This window comes from Pyxicephalus adspersus, chromosome 6 (genome assembly GCF_032062135.1).
Source record: "Pyxicephalus adspersus chromosome 6, UCB_Pads_2.0, whole genome shotgun sequence".
In the NCBI taxonomy this organism is placed as follows: domain Eukaryota; kingdom Metazoa; phylum Chordata; class Amphibia; order Anura; family Pyxicephalidae; genus Pyxicephalus; species Pyxicephalus adspersus.
The window spans coordinates 39,736,764-39,760,480 of NC_092863.1; the positions used below are offsets into that span (position 1 = coordinate 39,736,764).

Consider the following 23,717-nt stretch of genomic DNA (forward strand, 5'->3'; position numbering starts at 1 on the left):
TATATATATATATATATATATATTTACATATAAAAAATACACGCATGTAATATATCTTTACATATATAATATGATTATATATCATATTCTTCCTGTAATTGCTGGAGTTATGCATGCCAGACTTTTGGTAATTTCTGTAAAGGCAGCAGGCTGGCTGTATGGTTTACTCATCTTCAGTAATGAGCTGGCTATATGAGTAATACATAAAGTGAGCAGTTTTTTGTGCACATCACCGATGTAGTTTCTTAGGTCAGTGGTCTGATAGATAGTGAGGTGTGTCACATGACCCAGCACATAGCGTTGCTGCTGGAAGAGGAAGTGCTGTGCTGGAGAATTTGTAAATTATAGATGTTACATCGAGAAGTCCTGTATCTTGTAGCACAATGACCTGCCCTGTCTAGAGCATTAACATCATGGACTATTACTACCTTCCGCAAGTTTTCAAGTGCTTCCAGGCCTCCTGGGTAAGAAGGTGTACTAATTGCTTTGTTTTTTTTTTATGCTTTATGCTGCTAATTTTCTCTTATAAGACATTTTTTTAATTAATATTGTTAGAAAATAATAATATATGCAAATTTTAATTCTGAGAAATGCATAGTCAGTGTATTGTAATTTGTTATGTTCTAATTTATTGAGATGGATGTTGTTTTAAAAAGCTAATTGTTTTGCAGTGCAAGACTTTTGCTTCAAAGTGAACCTGTTAAAGTTAAAACCTCTCGTAATACTTGCTAGTATATATATAGCAGGCCCCCATTAGATCTTACCCATACAGTGACCCCCCCTGCATCCACAACAGTCATCTGACTTTTTAGATATGGGGGAACACTTCCTCTGTTGTCACACAATGCACAGTTTCCTCAAGTCACTAGGCCTAAAGCTGCGTACACACGGCAAATTTTTCTCGCCCGATAATCGGTATCGGCCAATTATCGGGCGAAAACAGGAGCAGAAAAGGGTAAATTCAAGTGTCTTCTGTTTACAGGGTGGTTACTGGGGGAGTATATTTTGCTCTCAGTTTTGAACATTGATATAAAATTTTTCACCTTTATCACATTGTCAATACCAAAGATAAAGTGACCTTTTTAAAGACAAAATTCTCTTGTAAGAAGGATCACAAGGAAGCTTGATTAGCGTCTCCTAGGGTAGATGGGAGACAGACCACATCAGTCTTACATGAAGGGAAGTGCAAGTCAACATACTATCTTGGGCATAATTACAGTGAGTTTTAATTACAGGTTGCTTTATTTAATTAGAGAAACCAATGAATTTCTGTATTGTCCAGATTGGTGTCTTGTAATAAAAATGACAAAGAAACTCCAGTGTTTTTCATTGCATGTGATAATGAAGAGTTTTTAAAGTGGACCTGTCACTGGGAGATTGGACGCTGCCATCGCTGAACTGCCAATAACACAAATGTAAAGCTGATCTATGAGTGTCGGTAGATTCAATCACCTGAAACACACATGCAGATAACTGTGTGACAAGTTGTGTGGAGTTAGCTGAGCACCTGAGCTGCATTCTAATTTTGCTCACTAACCAGGTGAGCTGTATATGTTGGAACCAGAAATCAATATTGGCAACTTGAATAATCTCTCAGTAAAAGGTCTGCTTTAACTGGAAATGCCTGCAAAATGCCCCAAATCAAAGTCCAAATACATATTTGATATTTTTACCTGCCAAGATATTTGTCTTCAGCACACTTATAATTTATATACCCTTTCCATACTTTATATTCACAAGGTAACAAAGCCGCCAGGGTTGTTTGTTAGACTGACAGCACTGTATAAGACAAAGGAGCCCGAATGTCACAAAGCATTAGCAACTATTACCAGTCCTGTTAACACATTTTTACACAAGTTGTAAAACTGTGTCAGATGATAGTATCTTAAAATGCACGTGTTCATTTAGCTTGATTTATATATTAACAAGTTTTACTAATTTTTCAACTAGAAGCTAGATTTTCTGGTTAATTGAATGGATAGCACAATATGCAATTCTAAGTGCAGAGTTTTTTGTGTTCACTTAATTCATTTTCATGTTGTGCCATGGTATTTTAAATCCTGTTTTAGTCAAAATCACCCCCTAGGCAGGACAGGGTTGACAGATCTGAGCAATACAGGTTCAGTATTGCAGGCATTCTTCACTTGTGAATTCTTCACTTGTGTTTTCAGTGCTAAGGAACCACAGTTCCAAAACACTTCTGTGTAGCGTGACATAAGTCTTGAAACAGGGCCAACCCTTGGCTTCTAAATTACTAAAATAAAAACCATTTGGGATTTGGGACCACACTGTTTGGGCTAAAGTCTTGCTGGGTAGTCTATACTAGTAAGTAGCAAAGTCAATGGAAATCTTCTCAGCTTTCCCATTGTTCTATAAGATTTGGCTACAGAATCCCCCCAGTTATCTAAAAGTGACTTTCTTTAAAGTTTATGTATAGCCCTTCTCAACTAGGGTTGCCAGGGGTTCCTTGAGCTGTTGCTGCCTGCCCTCCCCTCTGATGTTACCTGTCATAGTCCAGGGAACACGCTACAAGCTAGACCCCAATGAATCATTATCTGTCTATAAGGATTAAATTAGTACCACCACTGTTGGAGGGACATTCTTCACATTGATCATTAACGTAAGGGATCATTTTTCCAATGAATTTATATTCTTTATTTTTTTTTTTAAAGTGATAGGAAATCCAAAGTTTTGCACATTTTACTATGTTTAATAACTTCCTATTTTGCCTCTGAGACAGAGAGTAAAATGGTATTTCCCCCAATCTGACAGATACACCAATACTAAAATATGTTAATTGCCTATACATATGCTTTAAATTCTAAATACTTCCTGTAGCTCAGTAACAACTCGTGTGTAAACAGTATTAACTGTCTGACATAGGTTGCTACTGCCATTCTAAAACTTGTTTTGCAATTGAAATGACAATGCTGATGGCTGTCATCTATGACCTTTTCTCTTACTAGTAATGTAAAGCAGGTTTGTCTGAATTTGCTCTAATCCTTCAAAATATGACTTGTAGCTATTCCCCTGCGGAAAATATGTGCAGGTTTGTGTGTGTGCCCTAAATATATCTAACTTGTGTTAAGTAAAAGTAATGTGTACAGAGTGCCCTGGCTCATATGCCTTAAAAACAAGGGTGGGCTGAGAGATTAACTGGGTGTTGTTCCCTCTGCAGCTTGTGATAAGGGCCAATTCACTAGGCCATGTTTTAGCCATCACATTCCTTAGGACGTAGACAAGTACTGGCATCCTGTTCCCTTCCTAGATCTTGATTTCAGTCTCTGTTTTAGTGAGTTGGGGCTGCCTCCACCCACTGAAACTATTCAGCAACTAGAATACCGTTTGTTTTACATATCCTAACAGGGGGGCATGCACAAAGTACTTCCCATATGGTCAATACAGAGGTCATTTGAAATAAGCACTTTGTATTCAAGCCAGTTTTGTTATATATAGTGCAATTCAAGTGTTTAGCAAAGTCACCACAAGCCTGGATATATATATATATATATATATATATATATATATATATATATATATATATATATATATTCACATACATATATACTGTGTAGTGTTACCTATTCAGAACCTGAAATGGCTTAGCTATCATAGTTAATTTTTATTAAATAAAGAGCATTTAGTGGAAATTAATATTGGATAGAAAACATTTGCATAATATAAAGTATTTGAGATGCAGTGACGGTAACTATAAAGGAGCACTAGGTGGCACTAAGTTGTCAGGAAGCAGTGCTATGCTATATTAAACATTTCATGAGCAAAGCTCAATTCACTTCTGCTGTATAGAACTGCAAATACAAATATTCAATTCCATAGAATAGGTTAATAAATCATATCAAATTTATACTAACAAAGTGTTCATAATACATTCATCTACTGTGACAAATATACACATATTAATAAATATTTATGCTATGATGCACTGAATCAAGAAGATAAGATGCATAATAATGTGGAAGGAAGATGTCTACAACATATATGCGGGACAAATACTTCCTCTTTAGTGTATGCAGCCGAAAAGGCAATACAGAGAGAACTATAAATTAAACATAAGGTCCATCTGCTAGTGGGTAGTGTATGATTAAAGGAAAGCATTTGCATTTTCAGTTTTTGGCTTATGACTGCAGCATTTACTTCAAAATTAACATTTAATTACCTTTACATGCTTGCTAATACATATTTTGTCATTTTCTTTTTTAAAAAGATAGATTTGTAAATAGGGAATACCTGTATTCTATTACAATCAATTTGCCTGTTGAGATTAGATATCCTTACAGTGATTGTATTGTTTTCAGAAGGTTATCAGAATGATGGATGAGAATTTTGAGAATGAGCTGTAAAGTAAATTTGTTGCATAACACTGCAAAACGAGATGTTGTATTCATAAGATTACTTAGGCTACGTACATGTCAGATGATTCTCGTCCGATAATCGCCTCAGGGCTGATATCAGGCGAGAATCAGGCCAATGTACAGCGCCTGTCGTCCGAACAACCGTCCTGGGGGATTCACGGACGAGGAATGATCGTAATGCAAGTGATGGGAAGAGAGCTCCCCCCTCCCTTCTCCATAGAGCAGAACAGCGCTGTATGTACATCACCGCACATCACTCGTTCAAAGTATCGTGACAAATACTTTCCAACAACAATTTTTGTACGTATGTACATAGCCTTACACCTTTCTGTCTTTTCCTTTTTAATGTATATCTAAAATCATGCCTTATCATGAAACAATGACCGTCCCTTTAACCTAGCCACACATCACACAATAATTGGATGTGCTTTGCCAAGCGTTATACTGTGCGCATACAGCCACCTGTATCACGTCAGACATTACTTTCTATGCAACGTCTGATGTCTTTGCATATCACACACTATGTGAGTGTACTTTGCCTTATACTTTGGCCTTAGAGGTAACTAAGCTTTCATTTTAGAGCCTACCAGTGTTTGGATGTTTTGTGACAATATGATTGGTTGCATGGATCCAAGCAGTGCTAAATAGGGAAAGGTTACATGCTTGCTCAAATTGAAAAGTAACAGGGATTTTGTCACTACTCAGATGGAGCACATGGACAAAGTTGGGGAACACCGTGAAGGCAAGCCTGAGGGCCTCTTGTGGACTTTACAGAGACTTAGTCATTTTGCCCCTTTTACCCTGTAAAACTGCAGTAAACCACCACCATTCATGTTACCAAAAATGTAGCCTGCTTTTATACAAGCATATATATATTCAAATTATATGTTGAAGCACAATATAAATAAAACAGTGGTTGCTGACTCATGGAAGAAAAAAAGTGCAAAATGACCTTCAGAGTTTCAGCCTGGAATCCCTTTCTCTCTGATTGTTTAGCAGGCACCCCTCTGTGCAAGATATCACATTTTGCAGCTATTAACTTACTGGAACATGTTGTCTTCTTTCTGTCTCACTTAGTCATATCTATGTCATCGGGCCAAATTACATTTAATAGTTTGTGCAGTTTCTGTAGATAACACCAGGGTCTGGAGGGTCACAAATTTCTGACAATGATGTTACTTGCTTTCTTGGCTGTGCCTTAGCAGTCAGATGGATACGTGCCATTTATTTGCCTGTTGTTAGTGGTTAGATAGCTGTAATTTTAAGTAATGAAATTAAAGGCACTTGCGGACTGCAAGGCACAACAAGCCACTTTTGGGCATGTTACAAAGCATTTCAAACACAAGAGTAGCAGTAGTGTTTGTTTTGTAGCACCAACCAGAACAGAAATGAGATACAAAAAAAGATATAGAAGGAATACAGCTTTACTGAATTTGTCCTAGTTGCAGTAGACCAAGTGCTAGTATCTAAGAAGAACCTATTGTTTTATCAAAATCACTGAAAATTTCTTTGCTTATAAACATTGCTTTGCTATATAACTTAGCTTTGGTAATAAACACAAAATCGAAAATTCCTAAATACAGACTTAAGCAGCAAGCCAGACGCAGCATGCTTGCATATGGTAGTTTGCAATGCCTATACAATGCACTTTTTACTGATCGTGCAAAGCAATGCATGGCAGAAGCAGCAGTAGTTGTAAGTGTGCACTGCCTTATAGAATCCACTACTATTTTCAGACATTACATGCTTTAAAAATGCACACAGACAAGCAAAACATAGAAAATTTTGTTGTCCTTAAAGGGATTAAAAAAGAATATGAAAGATGAAAGAGAAAAATAATAAAAAATTGAGTTAATGCTTTTGAGCAAATCCTAAAAGGTTAAACCGGATGCCAACTGTAGGCCGATGGAGAAAGATAAGAAAGAGAATCTGCTTATACCTCCGCTCATTTTCCTAGTTTAAAAGGTGGATGGCCATAGTTGTTGTTTGATTGCTACTGTCCCAGGTGATGAGCCTTGCCCAACATTTTCTGTTGGTGTCCCAATGAGTTCACCAATTCAGTTGTTTCATGATCAACCTGAAACTATTTTTCCAGACATCGCATAATAGGTACATGGACATCAGGCTACAGGCCGAATGTATTTATAAAGGTGAATCATAATTTTGGATGTGATCCATATAACCATTTCCAAGTTGATTAGTATTAGACAGTTTGTACATTCTTAATTATATATATATATATATATATATATATATATATATATATATGATAGCATTTTTTTTTTATGCAAACACATATTCCTATTTAGGAGTAGGTTAGATTATACCTGCACAGAAGTTTCTCATGTAAAACATTTGCCACAGACAGGTTTTACAAGTATATGTGTAATGATATACGTGAAATATTTGCCATCGGTAGATTTTTCGAATTTTGCATGCTTATGGAACATTGATGCTATTTGATTAGAGACACAATAGTACAGAGAACTGAAAGCCATGTGGCAATGCAGGGGTTACGTGCGGTTAATATCTTGCAGTAAGTGTACCTCTGAGAAATGTAGCTCAGAGGGAAGGAATCTGTGCTGAGGGAACGCCTTGCCTATGTGCATGCTTGAATGGAATTTGTAATGTATCAAGCAAAGGACAAGTCAAGGCAGGTTCCAATGAAGGAGAGATAGGACAATTTCATACCAGTGCCTCCATTCCTGTTACACACACCAGGGTCACTGTATAAAGGCTGAAGCATCTCATCAAAGCAGCCACAGTCCTGGATGTTTCCAAGTTTTTGCATACTTTTTGTGCCATTCAGACCTGTACAGAAAAGAAATAAAAGCAATACTAGACCATAGCAAAACTCTGTTATACCGTGATAATTACACGCACATCATTTTACACAAAGGGCACAATTCACAGCATAATGAAAATTGTATATAGGATAATTCATTCCTTGGTAAAATCTTTAGGGATCTTCTGGTAAAGGCTTTACAAAGCTGCTAGGACCCATGGTAGACTTGGTTGGAATGGGTCACTAGGGCATTTTTAAATTTTTCACTTTTTGTCCTTTCATACTTATACTCTTTTTGGTAGTCTCTGTCACATTAAAATATTACAACAGTGTTTGTCATTGCTAGGATTGTCAGTGGACTAGGCTTGCTTGCTTCTCTTTTCTGCAATCTCATGTCACATGTCATGCCATATGTTAGGGGTGGCAGGACAATGTGGATGGACTCAAGAGCTTAGTTGGCACTGGGCAATGTCAATAGGTAAAGCCATTCACATACCAAATGACACTTATAGCTGGGGGAGTGGGCAATATATTGTATTATGGGGGAGCATTCCACACTGTCTTCCCATGACATGCTGCTGATATAGATAAGTACTTCGCTTATGGAGTGTGTGGATTGAAATGATACGTCTTTTATGTGATTTCATTGTGTAATGCACGTATTCTTTCAGTGATTATGATATTTGTATTCAGGCAAATATTTTATTACAATGCTAGGATGAACAGAATAAGGGATGTACATGGGCAAATTTAATATGTCTGCTTTTACTCTTGCCTGATTTTGTTAGTACAAGCAGTACAGGCAGATAATTGATGCCGCAGCTGTATATTGATATGTTGCCATCTCAAATTACTGATTTTTAGTAGAAACCTAAAGCTACATAACAAACATTACATTGAGTTCCCACAAAAACACTATCTGTAAATAATATCCAATTTGAGGCTCCTAATATATAATATTAAAAACAAGTGCTACAACTATAGTTGAGTAGACTGTGAGTACATAAAAAGTGATGATTTCATTCACAGCCTCTGTGGTTTTGTAATGTTGCTGGTCACAACCTACATTTTTCCAATAAAGCAAAAGATTTGAGTATTAAGATGGATTGTCAAACAGATATTTGGAACAGATAAAAATGTGCATCTGTGATTGTTGTCTGAAGCCTTGTCGGAGGATTGTCCCTGGAAAGGATCATGTGTGATTGTTTTCAGTTACTTATGAATGATCGAGGTCTGTACAAACACCATTATGTTCTATGGAGGGGGAGGATGAGCGAGCAGCACACGCTGTGCTTTCCTTCATAGGAGTGAACCCCAGCTGTTCCTGATCAGTGGTTCATCAATCCGCTTTCAGGGGATCACTGTACACATTTCAGATTTTTGCCCAATATGAGCGCTATCATTCGACTATCATCGTCTACATAGCTTTACACATTAGAGACTGTGAGATCTGACTGTTTTCATTTGGATTTTGTATATGTTTAGACATCCCTTTTTGCATGAGTCTATTAATTGAATACCTTATTGGCAGGGATAGATTTACTCAATCTCTTTATGGTTTTCCCCTATGATAGGCCAGCAGGGATCTCCCCAGGCCCTTTTAGCTGGGCGCACCACCCGGCGCTTTTCAGCACCCATCCGGCTGTTTTTGGGTGGTTACTAAAGAGTTTGGTCACAATACAGGGGCTGCCACCCACCTACAATTTCTTCCCACCCGGCTTAAAAAAATTTCTGGGTTGAGCAGTGAGCCAGTGTTGCCCTTTCACCCCTCTCAATATGGCCACACCAATGCAAAATCGTATGTTTGTTGAACAGTTATTAAAAAGGAAAATATGCTACAAAAGTGGTTTATCTCTTAAAAATATATTACTCAGCTGTTTTGGAATATGTTACATTTATTTAATGTGATATATTTCTATTTTATTTAAAATTCTGGCAGTAACTGGGTGTATAAGCCCATAGATCTGTTAAACATTAGTGGTAGAATAGTATATAATGATAGTTCTGTAGATAAAGCCTTCTGTATCATGATTTTATGATAGCATTCACACAGATGAAATCTTTTGTAGCAATCCTAGATGTCTTTTCATCTGGAGAACTGTGTACATATTTCCTTTCCAGATATACCAGATAGCATGACCTGGGAAGGGTTTCAAGGTTTACCTATTGATCTTTCCTATTGTTAGCCAGCAAATTTTATAAAGAAGAAAAGTAAGAGAACAATTGCATAGATTAATCATTAAACAGAAATTCTCTGATGTTTACCCTGTGCTGGGATCTTTTTTGCTAAACATTGTGATTTGTGATTCGCAGGGGCACATTACTTGAAGCCAAAATTTAGTCCCAACGCATTCAAACACATTGTAGTGCAGTTCATTTTGGGAATACACTGCTGCATATTTCTGTGCACTTCATACTGCTGGTAAATTTAAAAAGAAAGGCTAAAAAAAAACAATGCATTCCTGCACATGCCAAAACATTGGTATGTGGGTTTTCGGGCTTTGCTACCTTAAACCACCTGCAATTTTCTGTGATTTGAAAACACATGACAAGGCAACAAAATGAAAATGAACACACAGCATTTTTCTATGCATCCTTTAATTTGAGTGAGCCACCTTGGTTCTAGAACAGATATAAACCATTATTTATGTGTTAATTTTAAAAATCACTCTTCACAAAAAGCTTGTTGAGAGAAAAGATTGTTTATTTGAAATGTTAGATCTGCATTAGGTTATCGTCATTGTTCAATATATATGCTACTTCTGAAGCTGCATACACACATACAATTATAGTCGTTGGAAAGGATCTTTCACGACCCTTTCCGATGACTAAGACTGCACAATGCATGAACACACTGAGCATCTGTTCAACATACTTCCTATCACGTCACTTATCAGTAATACCACTCTGACCCTATCCCTGCTGGCTGTGGATTGTGTCTTCACTAGCAATAGATAGCAGGATCTATTTCTGGCCTAGAAACCCTGTGATATATGCAGAACAACTGTATGTTGTCAACAAGAGTTTAATATCCTCTAACTTTTGCAATAATGTTGCTACAAAGTATAGAGTAGTAAATGGGATAGAATAAAACCAATTCCAAGCATTTATAAGTGACATTTACAGACTTGGTAATTTTACAAATCCTATCTAGATACAAACAAGTAGTGTTTTCACAGTGCATATGTAAAAAGAATGTCACCTCATTTGGGAAGGAAAGTTTTAATGGTTTTAGATCCTCGGTGAACTGAGGACAGGCAGTGTCATCACAATGTTGATATGTCAGGCCGTGGCTAGCATTTTTTGGTATAAGGTTATTCTTGTAGCGCTGTATATTTGGTTATAGCTGCAGGAGTCCATAAAACAACAATTTATTGCCCAATCTAGCTAGTGGGAGAGAAGTTGTAGATGTTTGTGTGGGTCCTGCCAAAGCAATTGTCTGAAACTTTGTTTTATTGGATAAAATAAATTTTGATGGACTGCATGAAGTTTTATAGGCTTAGGCTGTGGTCACATTGGAAGTCAGATGTGACCTAATATACGGTTTCTTCATTTGTGTGCAGTAATTTGGGGGTTTAGTTACACATTTTAAATGTTTTGGTGTATCTATGTGTTATGATGTTGAACAAATATAACTGTTGAATATTAAAATGAATCACAATGCATATACTACTGGACTAGTAGATTGGGTTCTTAGTGTTTGTAGGTTTAGGAAACATAGTGAAATTGTACAGTGAACATACACCATGTCTATTGGGGGAAGTTGCACCTGTTTGGTTTGATGTGTTACCAGTGTGTGCTCTTGATGTTTTGCATCTGTACGCACCTACAGGTACATGAGCGAGCACTTTGAGAGCTATTCCTAGGGGTGTATAGATTGCACAGTCGCGGTCGATTTCCCATTATATGATACTAAGTAACCTGTGTGGCTGTCTTTTGCCAAAACTAAAAATTTATTCTGATCATTCTTATTATCATATCTCCCAGAAATTACCCTTTAAAACTTTGCTACTTTGTTTTAATTTTATTAATTGGATAAAGAGTCAGATATAGTGATTTAAATCTGAACAATGAAATATGTGGGAAACCTTCTTTTTGTGAACATAGCACAGCTTCCAGGAGCTGAATATAACTGAACAAACACCTTTCCTAGTGAGGAGGCGTATAGGTACAGTACATACTGGTGCTTTGTAAATAGATTTCTGTTGGGGAGCACAGAATTCTGTAACTCGTTGTTTTCCATGCATTGGCTACAACTGAAGCTTTATTTCGATTAGAATATAAAATACAAAGAATACTTACACAGCGACGGCATCATTCTTATCTGGTCCATATTAGGAGATTATATTAATAAGGCATGTATAAAGTGAAAAAGTAAGCATACTTTTTGGTAAACGATGACATTTACTTATAGCTGAAGAAGCATATATTGGATAAATATTCAAACGGTGCCCACAGATAAAGTGTTCCACTTGAATAAATGAAGCCTAAAAAATGCAAATAATACAAATTTCGATACAGGGCTAAGTGTATACATTTTCCATGCTATTCCATTGGATTTACTTATATTTTTGTTCTTGTTTTAAGTATATCTACCTTGTATTATCTAAAGGAAGTGTTTGAAAAAAGGTATATTGCAGGGATGTTCAGCTTCACTCCCCATGGACCATATATGGGCCAACATTTTAATAAAAACATTGATTTTTTTATGTTTTGTAAACCATACCTTGCTTTGACTGCTGACTGTTAGGCAAGTACTAAAAATGTGCGCAAATCCTTGGGCACTAGAGCCGGACAGCCCTGTTCTACTGCTTCCCGGGTTAAATATATTAAGAAAGGCCAATAAATTCCATGGGGGTGTACATACTTTCACACATGATTATATATTCTACTACAAATCACTTTGCATGAGCTACAATAATGCAGCAATTGGTTCCTTGCTGTGTAGAATTAAGTGTTTTAGGATTTAGTAATTAAGTTTTAGGAATTCAGCATTTCTGAACAATCTTTTCTAAACACACTGAGATTTTGAAAAATGGTGCTGTCCAGGATTATGCTTGGTTTTGGAAGGCCTACAGACATCCCAAACCCTCTACTTTTGTGTCATAGATCTAAAACAAGTAAACAGAAAGTGACAAGCATTCATTTACTGCTTACTCAGAATTTGTTGTTAGTAGCTGTTGTTGAGATGGAGATATGTATGTATGTACACACACACACACGCGCATATATATATATATATATATATATATATATATATATATATATTTATTTATATTTATAGATTGTAAGCTCTTCGGGGCACGGTCCTCTCCTCCTCCTGTGTCTGTATCTGTCATTTGCAACCCCTATTTAATGTACAGTGCTGCGTTATATGTTGGCGCTATAAAAATCTTGTTTAATATTAAATATACACACACACACATATATATATATATATATATACACCAATGTGTAAAGTTGTAGGTATGTAGCGATGGTGGTGAAGAGAATGTAAGCCCTTTTATCTCCCATTGTAGCATTCCCCATCCTAATAAAAGGGTTAAGGTGTCACCGTGCCATGTGACCACAAGCTATGCACAAATCATTCCCATAGATCTCACAACCCCAGCCTTCCAAGCAGATGCTGTCCCCTGGTTGCTATGACAATGGCTGCCTGTAGCGTAAAGAAAAAAAAAAAAAGCCCTGCCCAAATCGTTTTCCTTTGGCAGACCTCTGCGGCTGCCTCACCTAGCCCATTGTTTGACTGCCATGGATTAAAGAGAAAAAGGCAATAGCAGAATAAGGCATATGGAAGGCAGCAGTGGCTTCCTTCCTGCCCCCTTCAGTATTTACAAGGAAGCAGGGAAAAGCTGTGCTTCCATATAACACAGCAGCAGCTGCAAGGCAACATCTAGGCATTCTTGGAAATGACTGCAGCGAGGTCTGGGGGACTTTGAAATAGGCGTGGAGGAAGTGTGTAAGTGGTAGGGTTTTTTTTTGGCTCCCAGCCTTTAGGTTTATCTGTCCCAGCTGCATTCCTCAGTTATGCAGCTCCTTTGCAAAGGCTTGATGTCATTCAGAAAAATCTCCTGCCAAATGGAAAGTGTGTGCTTGCAAGCTCAGTCTTGAAGAGAGCAGAGCAGTTTGTTTCAGGCTGTGAGCTGGCTAACCCATCCATGGATTTACACAAGCACGTCTGTTCCTCGTCTTGCTGAAGAGCCATAGTTTGTGCAAGGAGATCTTATTCTTTTTGTTTAATTCTCCATGTAACCACCGTTTGCTAAGGTACTTCTCGTTATCAATTGTCAACCTGGAGAATATACTAAAGGAGTCGTTAAATAGATGTTCCCAGCAGGATTTGGAGCAAAGGAGCAGCATATATAACAAGGAAAATGAACAGCTGCATCTCTCGGTGTGTGTGTAGGCTGAATGTATGGAAGATGGCAAGTTACTCAGGTTAGAAGGGCCAAAGTATGTATGCACCAACCATTGCCAGCAGCAGTGAGGGCACACACATCAAACCGATTCACACCAAAGCATTTAGGGCCAGTGTCTTTCTTTTTATAAAGCTGTTTAATGAATTGGCACGTCCTTTCACCTGGATGACAAAACGGACATTTTTCAGCATCTCTACTTCATTTGTTTTATAGTCATTTTTGTTTTTCATTGGCAATACTGAAGAATGGAGTATCTTGGAGATAAGTTGACGGTGGCACATACACAAATGAACCAATGGATGGGGACGATGAGGAGGTCTTTGCAGGAAGCTTTTAGTTTGGTCACCACTGCTGTAACACATGAGAGAACTAGCATAGAAGCCAGCAGCAGAAACCCTTTCAAACGCACATCATCCTTCCGACACTTTGCTTCCAGGAGTCGGGAGTCCTTCCGCAGGTTTTCAGTGAGAAGCCAGCAAAGGTTTTCTTCTTTGAGGAAAAGGCACACAGTTCCTGAGCAAGCTGACCCTGTAAGCATTTACCTGTTGTAATGTTAGTTGTTCACTACCACCGTATTCATTGGCATAACAGCAATTAATAAGTTCATACATGGCAAATGATTTATATTTTAATGTAATCCTTGATAATGCACTGTAACTTTAAATTGGCTTCGGTTTTATGTTCTTCATATCAGAATTGCCTGGTGTCATCTGAATTACTGGTATTGAATAGCAGCAACTGCAGCCTGAGTGACGAGTGAAGGGTTTGGGGTTCCTAATGAAGAAACTGCTCAGCTTTATATAATTTACTTACATTATATCCGTACCAGACATAGAGCTCATTCACACTCGTCTGTTTCACTTCATGGTTTACATTTCATGTGAAAAAAACAAACTATTTACTATAAGGTGATTAGTGTGCATCTAAGTCATAGATGAATAGGACAGGTAGTTTTTTGTGTAATAGATAATCATCCTCAAGTTTTTACAGAGAACCCATGTATTATGTAGAGCTGTACAGTCTGTAGTCGTGTCACGAACGCTTCCCCATAAACACACATTGAGTAGGCCCATAAATGTATTTGTGGTGCATCTGCACCATGGGAAATCTATAATATTCCATTTTCTCTTTGACTTGGTATGAAAATGCACATACATGTGAACATGCATATACAACATGTACATAGCTAAGACGAGGACACCTTGCTAAGTGCAAACCAACATATTGTAAAGTTATTCACTAATACCTTGAGTTCCGCTTTTTGTTTGCAGATTTAAATGCCTGATCTGAAATCATAGCAATATAAAACGAGGAATTTTACTGTGGTCATGCAAAGTATTAGTTTGAATAATGTCATAAAGTTGTGATTTTATTTTATGTGTTGAGAGATGCGGTATAGTAGGCATTTCTACCTCAAAATTTCTTGTTATGTGTTTGTTTTTATCTGCTGTAGCTATAGAATATACAAATAGATGTACATATACATTATTATTATTAAACAGGATTTATGTAGCGCCAACTTATTACACAGCGCTGTACATTAAATACATAAAAAAACTGATGCATAATGACCTCTGAATACAAGAGTCCAAGTATCAAAGTGGATTTTTTACTACATGCTGTTTAAAATATAATTGCGCCTGCTGAGACACATAGAATAGAATTACTATTAGTCATCTAGACATACAAATGCTGCTTGTGCTGTTCATAGCGTGTTATTTGTAAGGCCAATCTTGTACCACCATAGGAGTCTCTCTATAGTGCATTCTCACCATGATACAGGATTTGGCCTGTGTGATTCCTTTGTACTTATTTGGTTATGTGTTTTGCAGCCATCATGTCCAGTAATTTTGTCACAAAAGGCATATAGATTGACCAGTTAGATTGTGTCTCAATTTTGCCCTTCGGGAGTTCTAGCCAGGCTTCATGCTGGTTCCTAGGAATGAGAGATGGCTCGAAGGAAAGCTTTTATCTGTGCTTGCTAATTGATTGGCTTCTGCATGAAATATGCTGTCACTTATTCCCTGAGGAAAGAAATCCTAAATTACTAGCAAGTGTGACCACATTTAATCAATATCCTATATCTGTGTAGATCGTAGTGCACACACATTTGTGTATGAAATTAGTTTTTATCTGCATTAGGGCCTACATGATTTGTCTCTCTCTGTAATAAATGCAATTGATTTGCAAGCCTCCTGTTTACAATCAATTTTAATTTGTTCAGGTACACATAAATCAGGTATACTTCACCAGGCAAAAGGTGTTTATATATTCAACCAATATTTTATAATTATAATGTATTTGACCATTTTTCTTCATGGACAAACCTAAAAGCTGTGCTTCGTGGAATCCACTGTTGTGTGAAGGACAGTAACGGCTGTCACATGACCCCATTGATGGTTATAACCAACAGCATGCTGATGTTACATCCTCATCAGCTGGTTTTACTCTGCATAAGGTGTAGAATGTTGACAGAATACATTAACATATTTTTTTATGTTATTACTTAGACAATGCGTGGATAGAGTCATCAATGCATTAGGTGTTTACAAAGGATCCATTTATCCATCTTTTTGATTTAGGACAACTTCAGACCTGCTTCGGGATCGAGCAATCATGTGGGCTTACCCACGACCAGCACCTTGCCACTAGTATTGTTCACTGCTGCCTCCATTCATTCTCTACAGAGCTTCCAACAGGAGACTCTACATGTAGCGTCTCCCAAGAGGAAGCTGTTCCCTGGCGTAAGGATGAAGGAAACGCACCACAACCACATGGCCACTGTTAAAGTCGAAGTAAACCCAAAACTGGCCCAAAACAATAAAATCACACTTACCTTCTATACTGCAGATCAGTCTATTCATCCAGGAGTTTCTTCAATCTTGTCCCGCGTCGACCCAGTATCCATCTTTTGGCTTACCCAGAAGGAGCCCCAGGTGCCACCATCTTCTCTTCTTCCGCATTCTTCTTCTTCCAACGTCACCTGATCAGGTGATGATTGGGAAAAAACGTGCCGATCTCACTGTGCACACGTGAGATCGGAAATTTTTTCCCCTAGTGATGAAAGGGTTGCTTGGGCATGTGCAGATGGAGCAGCCAAGAGCCTCCCTAGATGCGTGACATAGGTATCTTGGAAGGCTCTGCACTCCCATTCGTTCTTGATTGCCTAGGCGATCAAGAATTAAGGGGGCTGTGCTGCACCCCCCATTTTTTTTTTTTTTGTGCTGTGTGTTAGTCTGGCAGAACTGTGAAAGCAACAGAATAAAGTACTTATGGGAGTTTTGTATTAAAGATGAATTACTATTTTTTCAACATATCAAATTGTGTTTGGTATCTTCATAAAAATCTCCTTGAAAAGTTCTTCTACACACTTGTTTTAAATTTGTAATAGAAGTTCATGACTCAATAATATTACCTCTACTTTCTTATCTATCACACTATTTTTCAGCCTGGGGCCCTGTAGTCATGTGCATGCAGTATGATCTTCCATGGTAAATTGTACTTAAAGGCAGTTCTAGAGAGAACTCCTAGATGAGAACCATGTGCGCCATTTAATTTTGATGGCATTTTTTATAATTGATTCCACTTGATGCATGGAGTTTGTAAAAGAATGGAGCTCTGTTGGTGTCAGAATTATCAGCTTTGGTTCCAGCAGCTTCTCACTAAAAGAAAAAACAGTTTTAGGAATCGCAAAGACCTGATATTTGCACATAATTTGCACATAATTACACATTTGCACATTGTACATAACTAAGATATTAGGCTGTCATATGCCCCCACACATTTTTCTATTTCATCTGGAAGGGCCCGAAACTTTTTAGCACCCCCTCGTACATTATATTGACGTAAATCAATTTCAAAGTCCCTAGTGCTTCAATACATATCTTCTCTGTAAATGTTTAATCCTACAATTCCTTAATGCCATTGAACTTGATGCAAAATGTTATAAATATTGTCCCTAGCTTAGCCACAACCTCCTTGTCTTTACTCTTCCAGTAGTGAGTTACTCTCCATGCTGGTCAAGTCCTAGAAGTCTCAGGGCTATTGGATGTCTACACAATTTTTACACGTTTTTTTCTTCCCAATGTTTGATGATTTAGGTGAATTGAAATCTATCTTCTTCCATAACAAGTCCTATCTTGCTCCTTCAGTTACCAGGGCTCTTCTTTGCTGCCTGACACTCCCAAGTTGTAGATGAGGCCCCAGCATAGACTTGCATTGAAGGTATTGACGTCAGACCAGCGTTGCGGCAAGACATTTGCCATGGTGGCATTTGACCGCTCTAGCAAAGACCCCAGACAACATTAGTTGATAACCCATGCAGTGGGAAGGGCCTTTAGCCAAAATTCAGCATTACCATTTTGAATAGGATTACATTTGTACAGTAAATCAATTTAATTTAAACAAAGTTTGTGCGTGTATATTCAGGTGTTTAATGCTGGCCATGTCCATAAACCCAATGGATATAAAATATACATGCACATTTATCATTGGATATAAATCGTGGCAGATATGGGGTATCTTCTCATATTATTGGCAGTCAGAAATCCTAAAAACATGTCAGACTCCTATACAATGACTGATTAGTCTAGGTGTTTGTATATTGGCAACACTTTCTATTTTCAGCCTACACATAGATAATATTGTGATAATATTTATTAATGAAATCTAGGTGTTGAATGATGTATATGAAGATCATGATGGCTTGCTTGTTGAGCAGCAGAATGAAAAAACTATTGTAAAAAGTGTTTATTGGCTACTTACCACCTATTTAACAAATCATTTTTTATTTAGAAAATTTAGGTAGTTCAGTTATGGGGGAAACATGTATTTAGGAAACTCACTGTTGAAAGTCTCAACAATGCCAAACATAATTATTTTGTGGTTCAAGTGCAATGTAATATTTTCTGTCCTTATTCTGTCTCTTATTCTTCAATTGAGATCAAAGTAAAGGTTCAAGGACAATAAAAATAGGGACAACATGGCAGTAATATAAATACAAATGTAATGGGTGGGATGGTAAGATATTGGCAAGGGACCTTTATCCATGATTTATCATAATAAAAAGGAGTAAGCGCGTATGTTGATTTACATACCAACTATTTTAAATGATAGAAAACTGGAGCCAGAGTTTATCAATCATTTGCCAAGGATTATTCTATATTATATAAATCTAACATCATTGTAATTAGAATTTACTGTATTTCTTACAGTTAATTATTATTTTAATATTCAAAGGCAGTTGTAGCCTAAAGGCATTTCTCATCTTTATGAAATGCTGAATTTCTAGGTTATTGCTATGTAAGAAAAGTCCTCGTTAAGAAAGCTTGTTAAATCTTTGGTTAGCATTGCCAATGTTTAAAATCGGCAAGCAAAAATTTGTTCCAGGTTACAACTGGTTTATAAGACACAGTTGAACTCACAAAAACAGTGGCTACCCTGTCTGATCACAGCAAGGTCTAACGGTGGTCTAAAAAACAATGGGCATACCCAATTAGTGTTGCGCAGGTATGAATTAATGATTGGTAATGCTGTCTTTTTTATATATATATTCTTGTTAGATTTATTGTTTCTTTTTATCAAATTTAACACCAAACCTGTTGAAAACATTGCATACATTCATATTGTGCAGAGATAAAGGCCTCTCCCTAACCTTAAAATGGAAGTTGTAAGATTGAACCACCACACACTTGTCCTATGTGCCTCTTAAAAAAACAAAATACTGAGCAAATGTTTGTGCAATTTAGCAGTAATTTCCAGGGGCAGACTTATTTTTAAAAATAACCAATTAACAAGTAAAAGCCATTTTGGCTACTTTCGCCCAAGGGTGAATTTAGGGGGCTGACCGTAAACATGAGATAATCTTCATCTAATTCCATGCCTGTGGACACCAAGCCACAGTGCCAGCCATACCCATGTGAGAATAAATCTGTGAATGTCAGTAAAGAGTTCTTAAATCTTAATAGTCTATAGCTGGTTGTTTGAATGAGCTTATCTAACAGGATTATGAATTGAATTATTTTGTAGAAAGTAATTGATGAAGGATGAGTAGGTGGGAAGGAGTGAAAGTCCCCCCAGGAACATCAACCTGCTCTTTGCCAGATTGTCACTTTCTTTAGCAGTTATCATTTATGCTCTAGTTGTTCTTTCATTCCTAGGTTATATACTGTATGTGAGGATTTAAAAAAGGAAACTGCAGCAGCTTGTATAAGCTCAGACCAGGATAGACTTTTGCACCCAAGGCTATACTATTATTTTACAGCTATATTTGAGTTGTTGTAAAACAAATCAAATCTTGCAAACAAATCTACACCTAATCCACATAGACAATTATTAGGATAGGACTGTACACCACAGTTTTTACTTTATTTTGCCTTCTTAAACTGTGTAAGCCTTTTTGAAAGATAATGCTAGAGAAAACATGATCAGACATGGACACCCAAAAGGCAGTAGCTAGAAGATGATTTCATCCCCCATAGTTCAAAATTCCAGCAACAATTATGGAACAGTTTTTTTTCTTTCCCTGTGCAGTCTTTTTATTGCACTTTCCAGCGCCTACCAAACACTGAAATCACAGTATTAGGTCAGCCATATTGTTGTCTTAAAATGGTGAAGTAATTCTGTGAGGTACTAGTTAAAAGAAAACATTTGAATAAATAAAAAAATCACAATTTTAACTTTCATTCATATGTATTATATGCCTATAATAAAGAAGTGTAATATCAAATTTTAACATTCATTTTTAATGGAAATCAGTGGAAACAAATATTTATCTACCACCCACAAATGCTGTTTCCATAACTTTGTGGTTTTGGGTCACTGGATACTGATAGCTCTGAAATAAATTATTCTCTATTTGGGCGCATAGCTGTGCAGTTCAGTGGCTCTGTTACACAGGACCCGGTCGATGCTGGTTGAGAGTGATTATATTTGTCAGCAATTCTCTAGTCCGTGAAATTTGACATTGGGAACTCAAGTGATACTTTAGAACATCATAGTTCTGAAGCAGAGTAGGGGGGGATTAAATGTGTGCTGCAAAGGGCATTAAAGGGTAAAAACTGCAGTCTAAAATGAAATTATAAGTAGCAATAGTCTTCCTATTTAATAATCTTAAACTAACCAAGTATCATTCTTTCTATCAGTACTTTTGAAAGTGTAGTTTATAAAGTCATTGTAGTAAATAAAGTCATTCTTTAGTAATTATGAAGGTGATTATAAAGTGCTTTGACATGAGATAACTGTTATCCAATGTGATTGTTTTTGGATGGATTGGGTAGCTTGTCTTGTGTCTAGAGTAGACGACAAAGTTGAACAAAATCCAATATAATCACCATTCTTTTCCCACAAGATATAAGGGTCTGATATAATTTGCATGCCTTTGCTGTATTTATGGTTTTGAGCCATTCAGTGACTGGACTTCATGTATGTTTAGTGTATGCACTGGCCAGTGACTTTTTTTTTTCTTCCTCGTATTGCGATTGTGTGCAAGCAAAACCATTCACAAATGGATTGGCTAATACAGGGTTGACTCTTTAGAGAACCCAATTCTTTTATCATAATTAATGATACTTGGCCAATTTTACATAAACTAACACATTTCTTGTAAGGAGCTGTAATTAGATTACCCAAACTCTCTTGCAAAATACAATATGGGGCAACAGAAAACACTCCTTCTGCCTCACCATAATTCTTTTTGAAAAAACACATAAACCTTGAAGTATCCATGGTGTCACATTGGAGTATTAGGGTGCTGGCAAGTTCTCTTTCAGGTATAAATAAAGGACATCATAGGTGACCTTTTGTTTTTTAGAAGAAAAGTTAGATTGTGTTGTGGTGTAAATAAAGCTGCGTACACACGGCAAATTTTTCTCGCCCGATAATCGGTATCGGCCAATTATCGGGCGAAAATCTGCCGTGTGTACAGTCGGTCGTCGTCCATCGTCCGACGACCGTCCTGGCGGATCCATGGACGATGGACGACGACCGATCCTAATGAAAGGGAAGGGGAGAGCGCGCAGCAGGGTGCCACTCCGTCGCTCTCCCCCTCCCCTCTCCATAGAGCATGAACGGTGCTGTATGTACAGCATCGTTCATGCATCGTGCAGTCTTTTCTCGTTGGAAAGGATCGTGAAAGATCCTTTCCAACGAGAAAAATTGCAGGTGTGTACGCAGCTTAAGAGTTTCTGACCTATTGGTGGAAATGATATGGTCATTACTGTGCCTGAGTGCTTTGCAAATGATTGCATTGGAAAGTTTATTAAATAAGCATTGATCTGTCTGTGGGGGTAGGCAGATGCCTTCTAGCCAAGTACTCCTATAGAGCAATAGCAGGAGACCTGCTGACTGTCGTAACTCCCCACCACACTCCAGGTCGGCATTACTGAGTATTCCCCCATCCTGGTACACCCCTGCCTTCTTTATTTATTATAGCTGATCCCAGGATGGAAAGCAGTTCCATACCCTTATGGAACCAGAGGGCCTGGAGTAATAGTGAGCACAATGTAGTAACACACAGTAAACAATGACTTTACTGAAATCTGATAATTGAGAGATTACTTTTGATAGGATTGTTGTAGACCACTGCTCTTTGTATCACTTACCTGTTTACCTTGCCAATAGGCTTTAGAATAAAGCTACGTACACACTTCCAATTATTATCGTTGGAAAACGAACGACGAACGATCCTGCACGATATATATGAACGATCGTATAGCACCGATCCCGACGAACGAGGAAAGTCGTTGGAAACGAACGACCGGACCGGCGGATCGGATTGGACGACGATCGTTGAACATCGTTCGTGTGTACGATCGTTCGTTGATCGTCCATGGTCTGAGCATGCGTTGATCGTCCATGGTCTGAGCATGCGTTCGTTCACTTCCTGTCGTGCACGTCACTCCCTGTATCGCTCAAACGATCGTATCTATTGTGTGTACAATATCTACGAACGATCGTTCGCAGATATCGTGCAGGATCGTTCGTCGTTCGTTTAACAACGATAATAATTGGAAGTGTGTACGTAGCTTAAGCTTTTACTTTAGCCTAAGCTTGACTTTTACCTCATTTTGGAGTCTCAATAGGAGGCTTCTAATCTTAATGCAAACATCCTCACACCCAGCTTTATTAGTAAAATCTAAACGAGAAAGGACCATAGGAATGTTGATGCCATGACTAAAACTACTTTAGCAGATCATTGCTATGTGCACCCCTATTATGTACTATATTTACTATTGGATCTGCTGTGACAAGATCAAGTCATGGGCAAATCCGTTCTGCATTTGCTGACATAGAACAAGTCACTGATCTGCTGTGAACGTTCTATACTTTGAAGTTAACAACTTCTAGTCCCTAAAATACACTTGTCATGTTGTACATATCGAGAAAATAATATAGTAACAATTTAATTTCTTCATACTTAGGGCATATGTTAAAATATATATTTAAAAAAAAATGTAGGGTTGAGTTACATGTGATGACAAGGCTATAATGTTTCAGGTTTGCAGAACTCTTTAACAGGCTCCATTCCAGCATAGCAGCACACACCTTTTCTCATAAAAAAATGGGCACAGTTGCTAAAACATGCCATTGTGCCCCTGGCATTAAACAATCTTAGACTAAAAAATAGGTAAATGAATTGTCAACTATTGAAGGTGTTACCACTATTAATCATTCGGCCTACAAAATAAATGACCAGGTTGGCAAAATTTGTGTGGTTGTCTGAATCAAAATCTGTTTGCAGTGAAGATCATGTATAGATGAAACTGCTTCTATATTCATGATATCCCACATATAATGTTCAAGCTATTCCTTTGCAGGGGTTTTTAAAGCTGTGACAGCTGGCATGCCAGTACTTTACTCTCCATTGATGGAATTTGACCTGGCACCTAGTACTATGATGTGTATATGATGGCTGTGTGCGTGTGTGTGTGTGTGTATATATATATATATATATATATATATATATATATATATATATATATATATGTATGTACATGAACAATTTGCAATGTTGTATCCTTTAAAATTTTCTGCAAGTATAGGAAAATACCTATTGTTCTCCCAGAAAATACACTCGCCTACTTGTTTGGCTATAGTGGGAAACACACAGCAATTTTTGGTCTTGGAGTGGTGTTAAGTCTG

The 23,717-nt window shown here is 37.5% G+C and overlaps 2 protein-coding genes across 3 annotated transcripts in view; both read left to right on the top strand.

The window, feature by feature from the left end:
• The window catches only part of LOC140333623 (uncharacterized), a gene marked incomplete in the record, with an annotated part of 58,250 nt that extends 44,143 nt beyond the window's left edge, over positions 1-14,107 (top strand). Inside the window, 1 exon segment of the mRNA XM_072415408.1 lies at positions 12,893-14,107. Coding sequence (XP_072271509.1) covers positions 12,893-12,918 — 26 coding nt within the window.
• Positions 314-23,717, top strand: part of KIAA1671 (KIAA1671 ortholog) — a 55,884-nt gene continuing 32,480 nt past the window's right edge. The window contains exon 1 of one of the 2 annotated variants that reach the window (XM_072415410.1): positions 314-464. In XM_072415410.1, the coding sequence (XP_072271511.1) occupies positions 414-464 (51 nt within the window). In that variant the 5' untranslated portion in view covers positions 314-413. Of the gene's footprint in view, positions 465-13,822; positions 14,108-23,717 lie in introns of those variants that run through there. The other variant, XM_072415409.1, reaches the window with a different exon arrangement.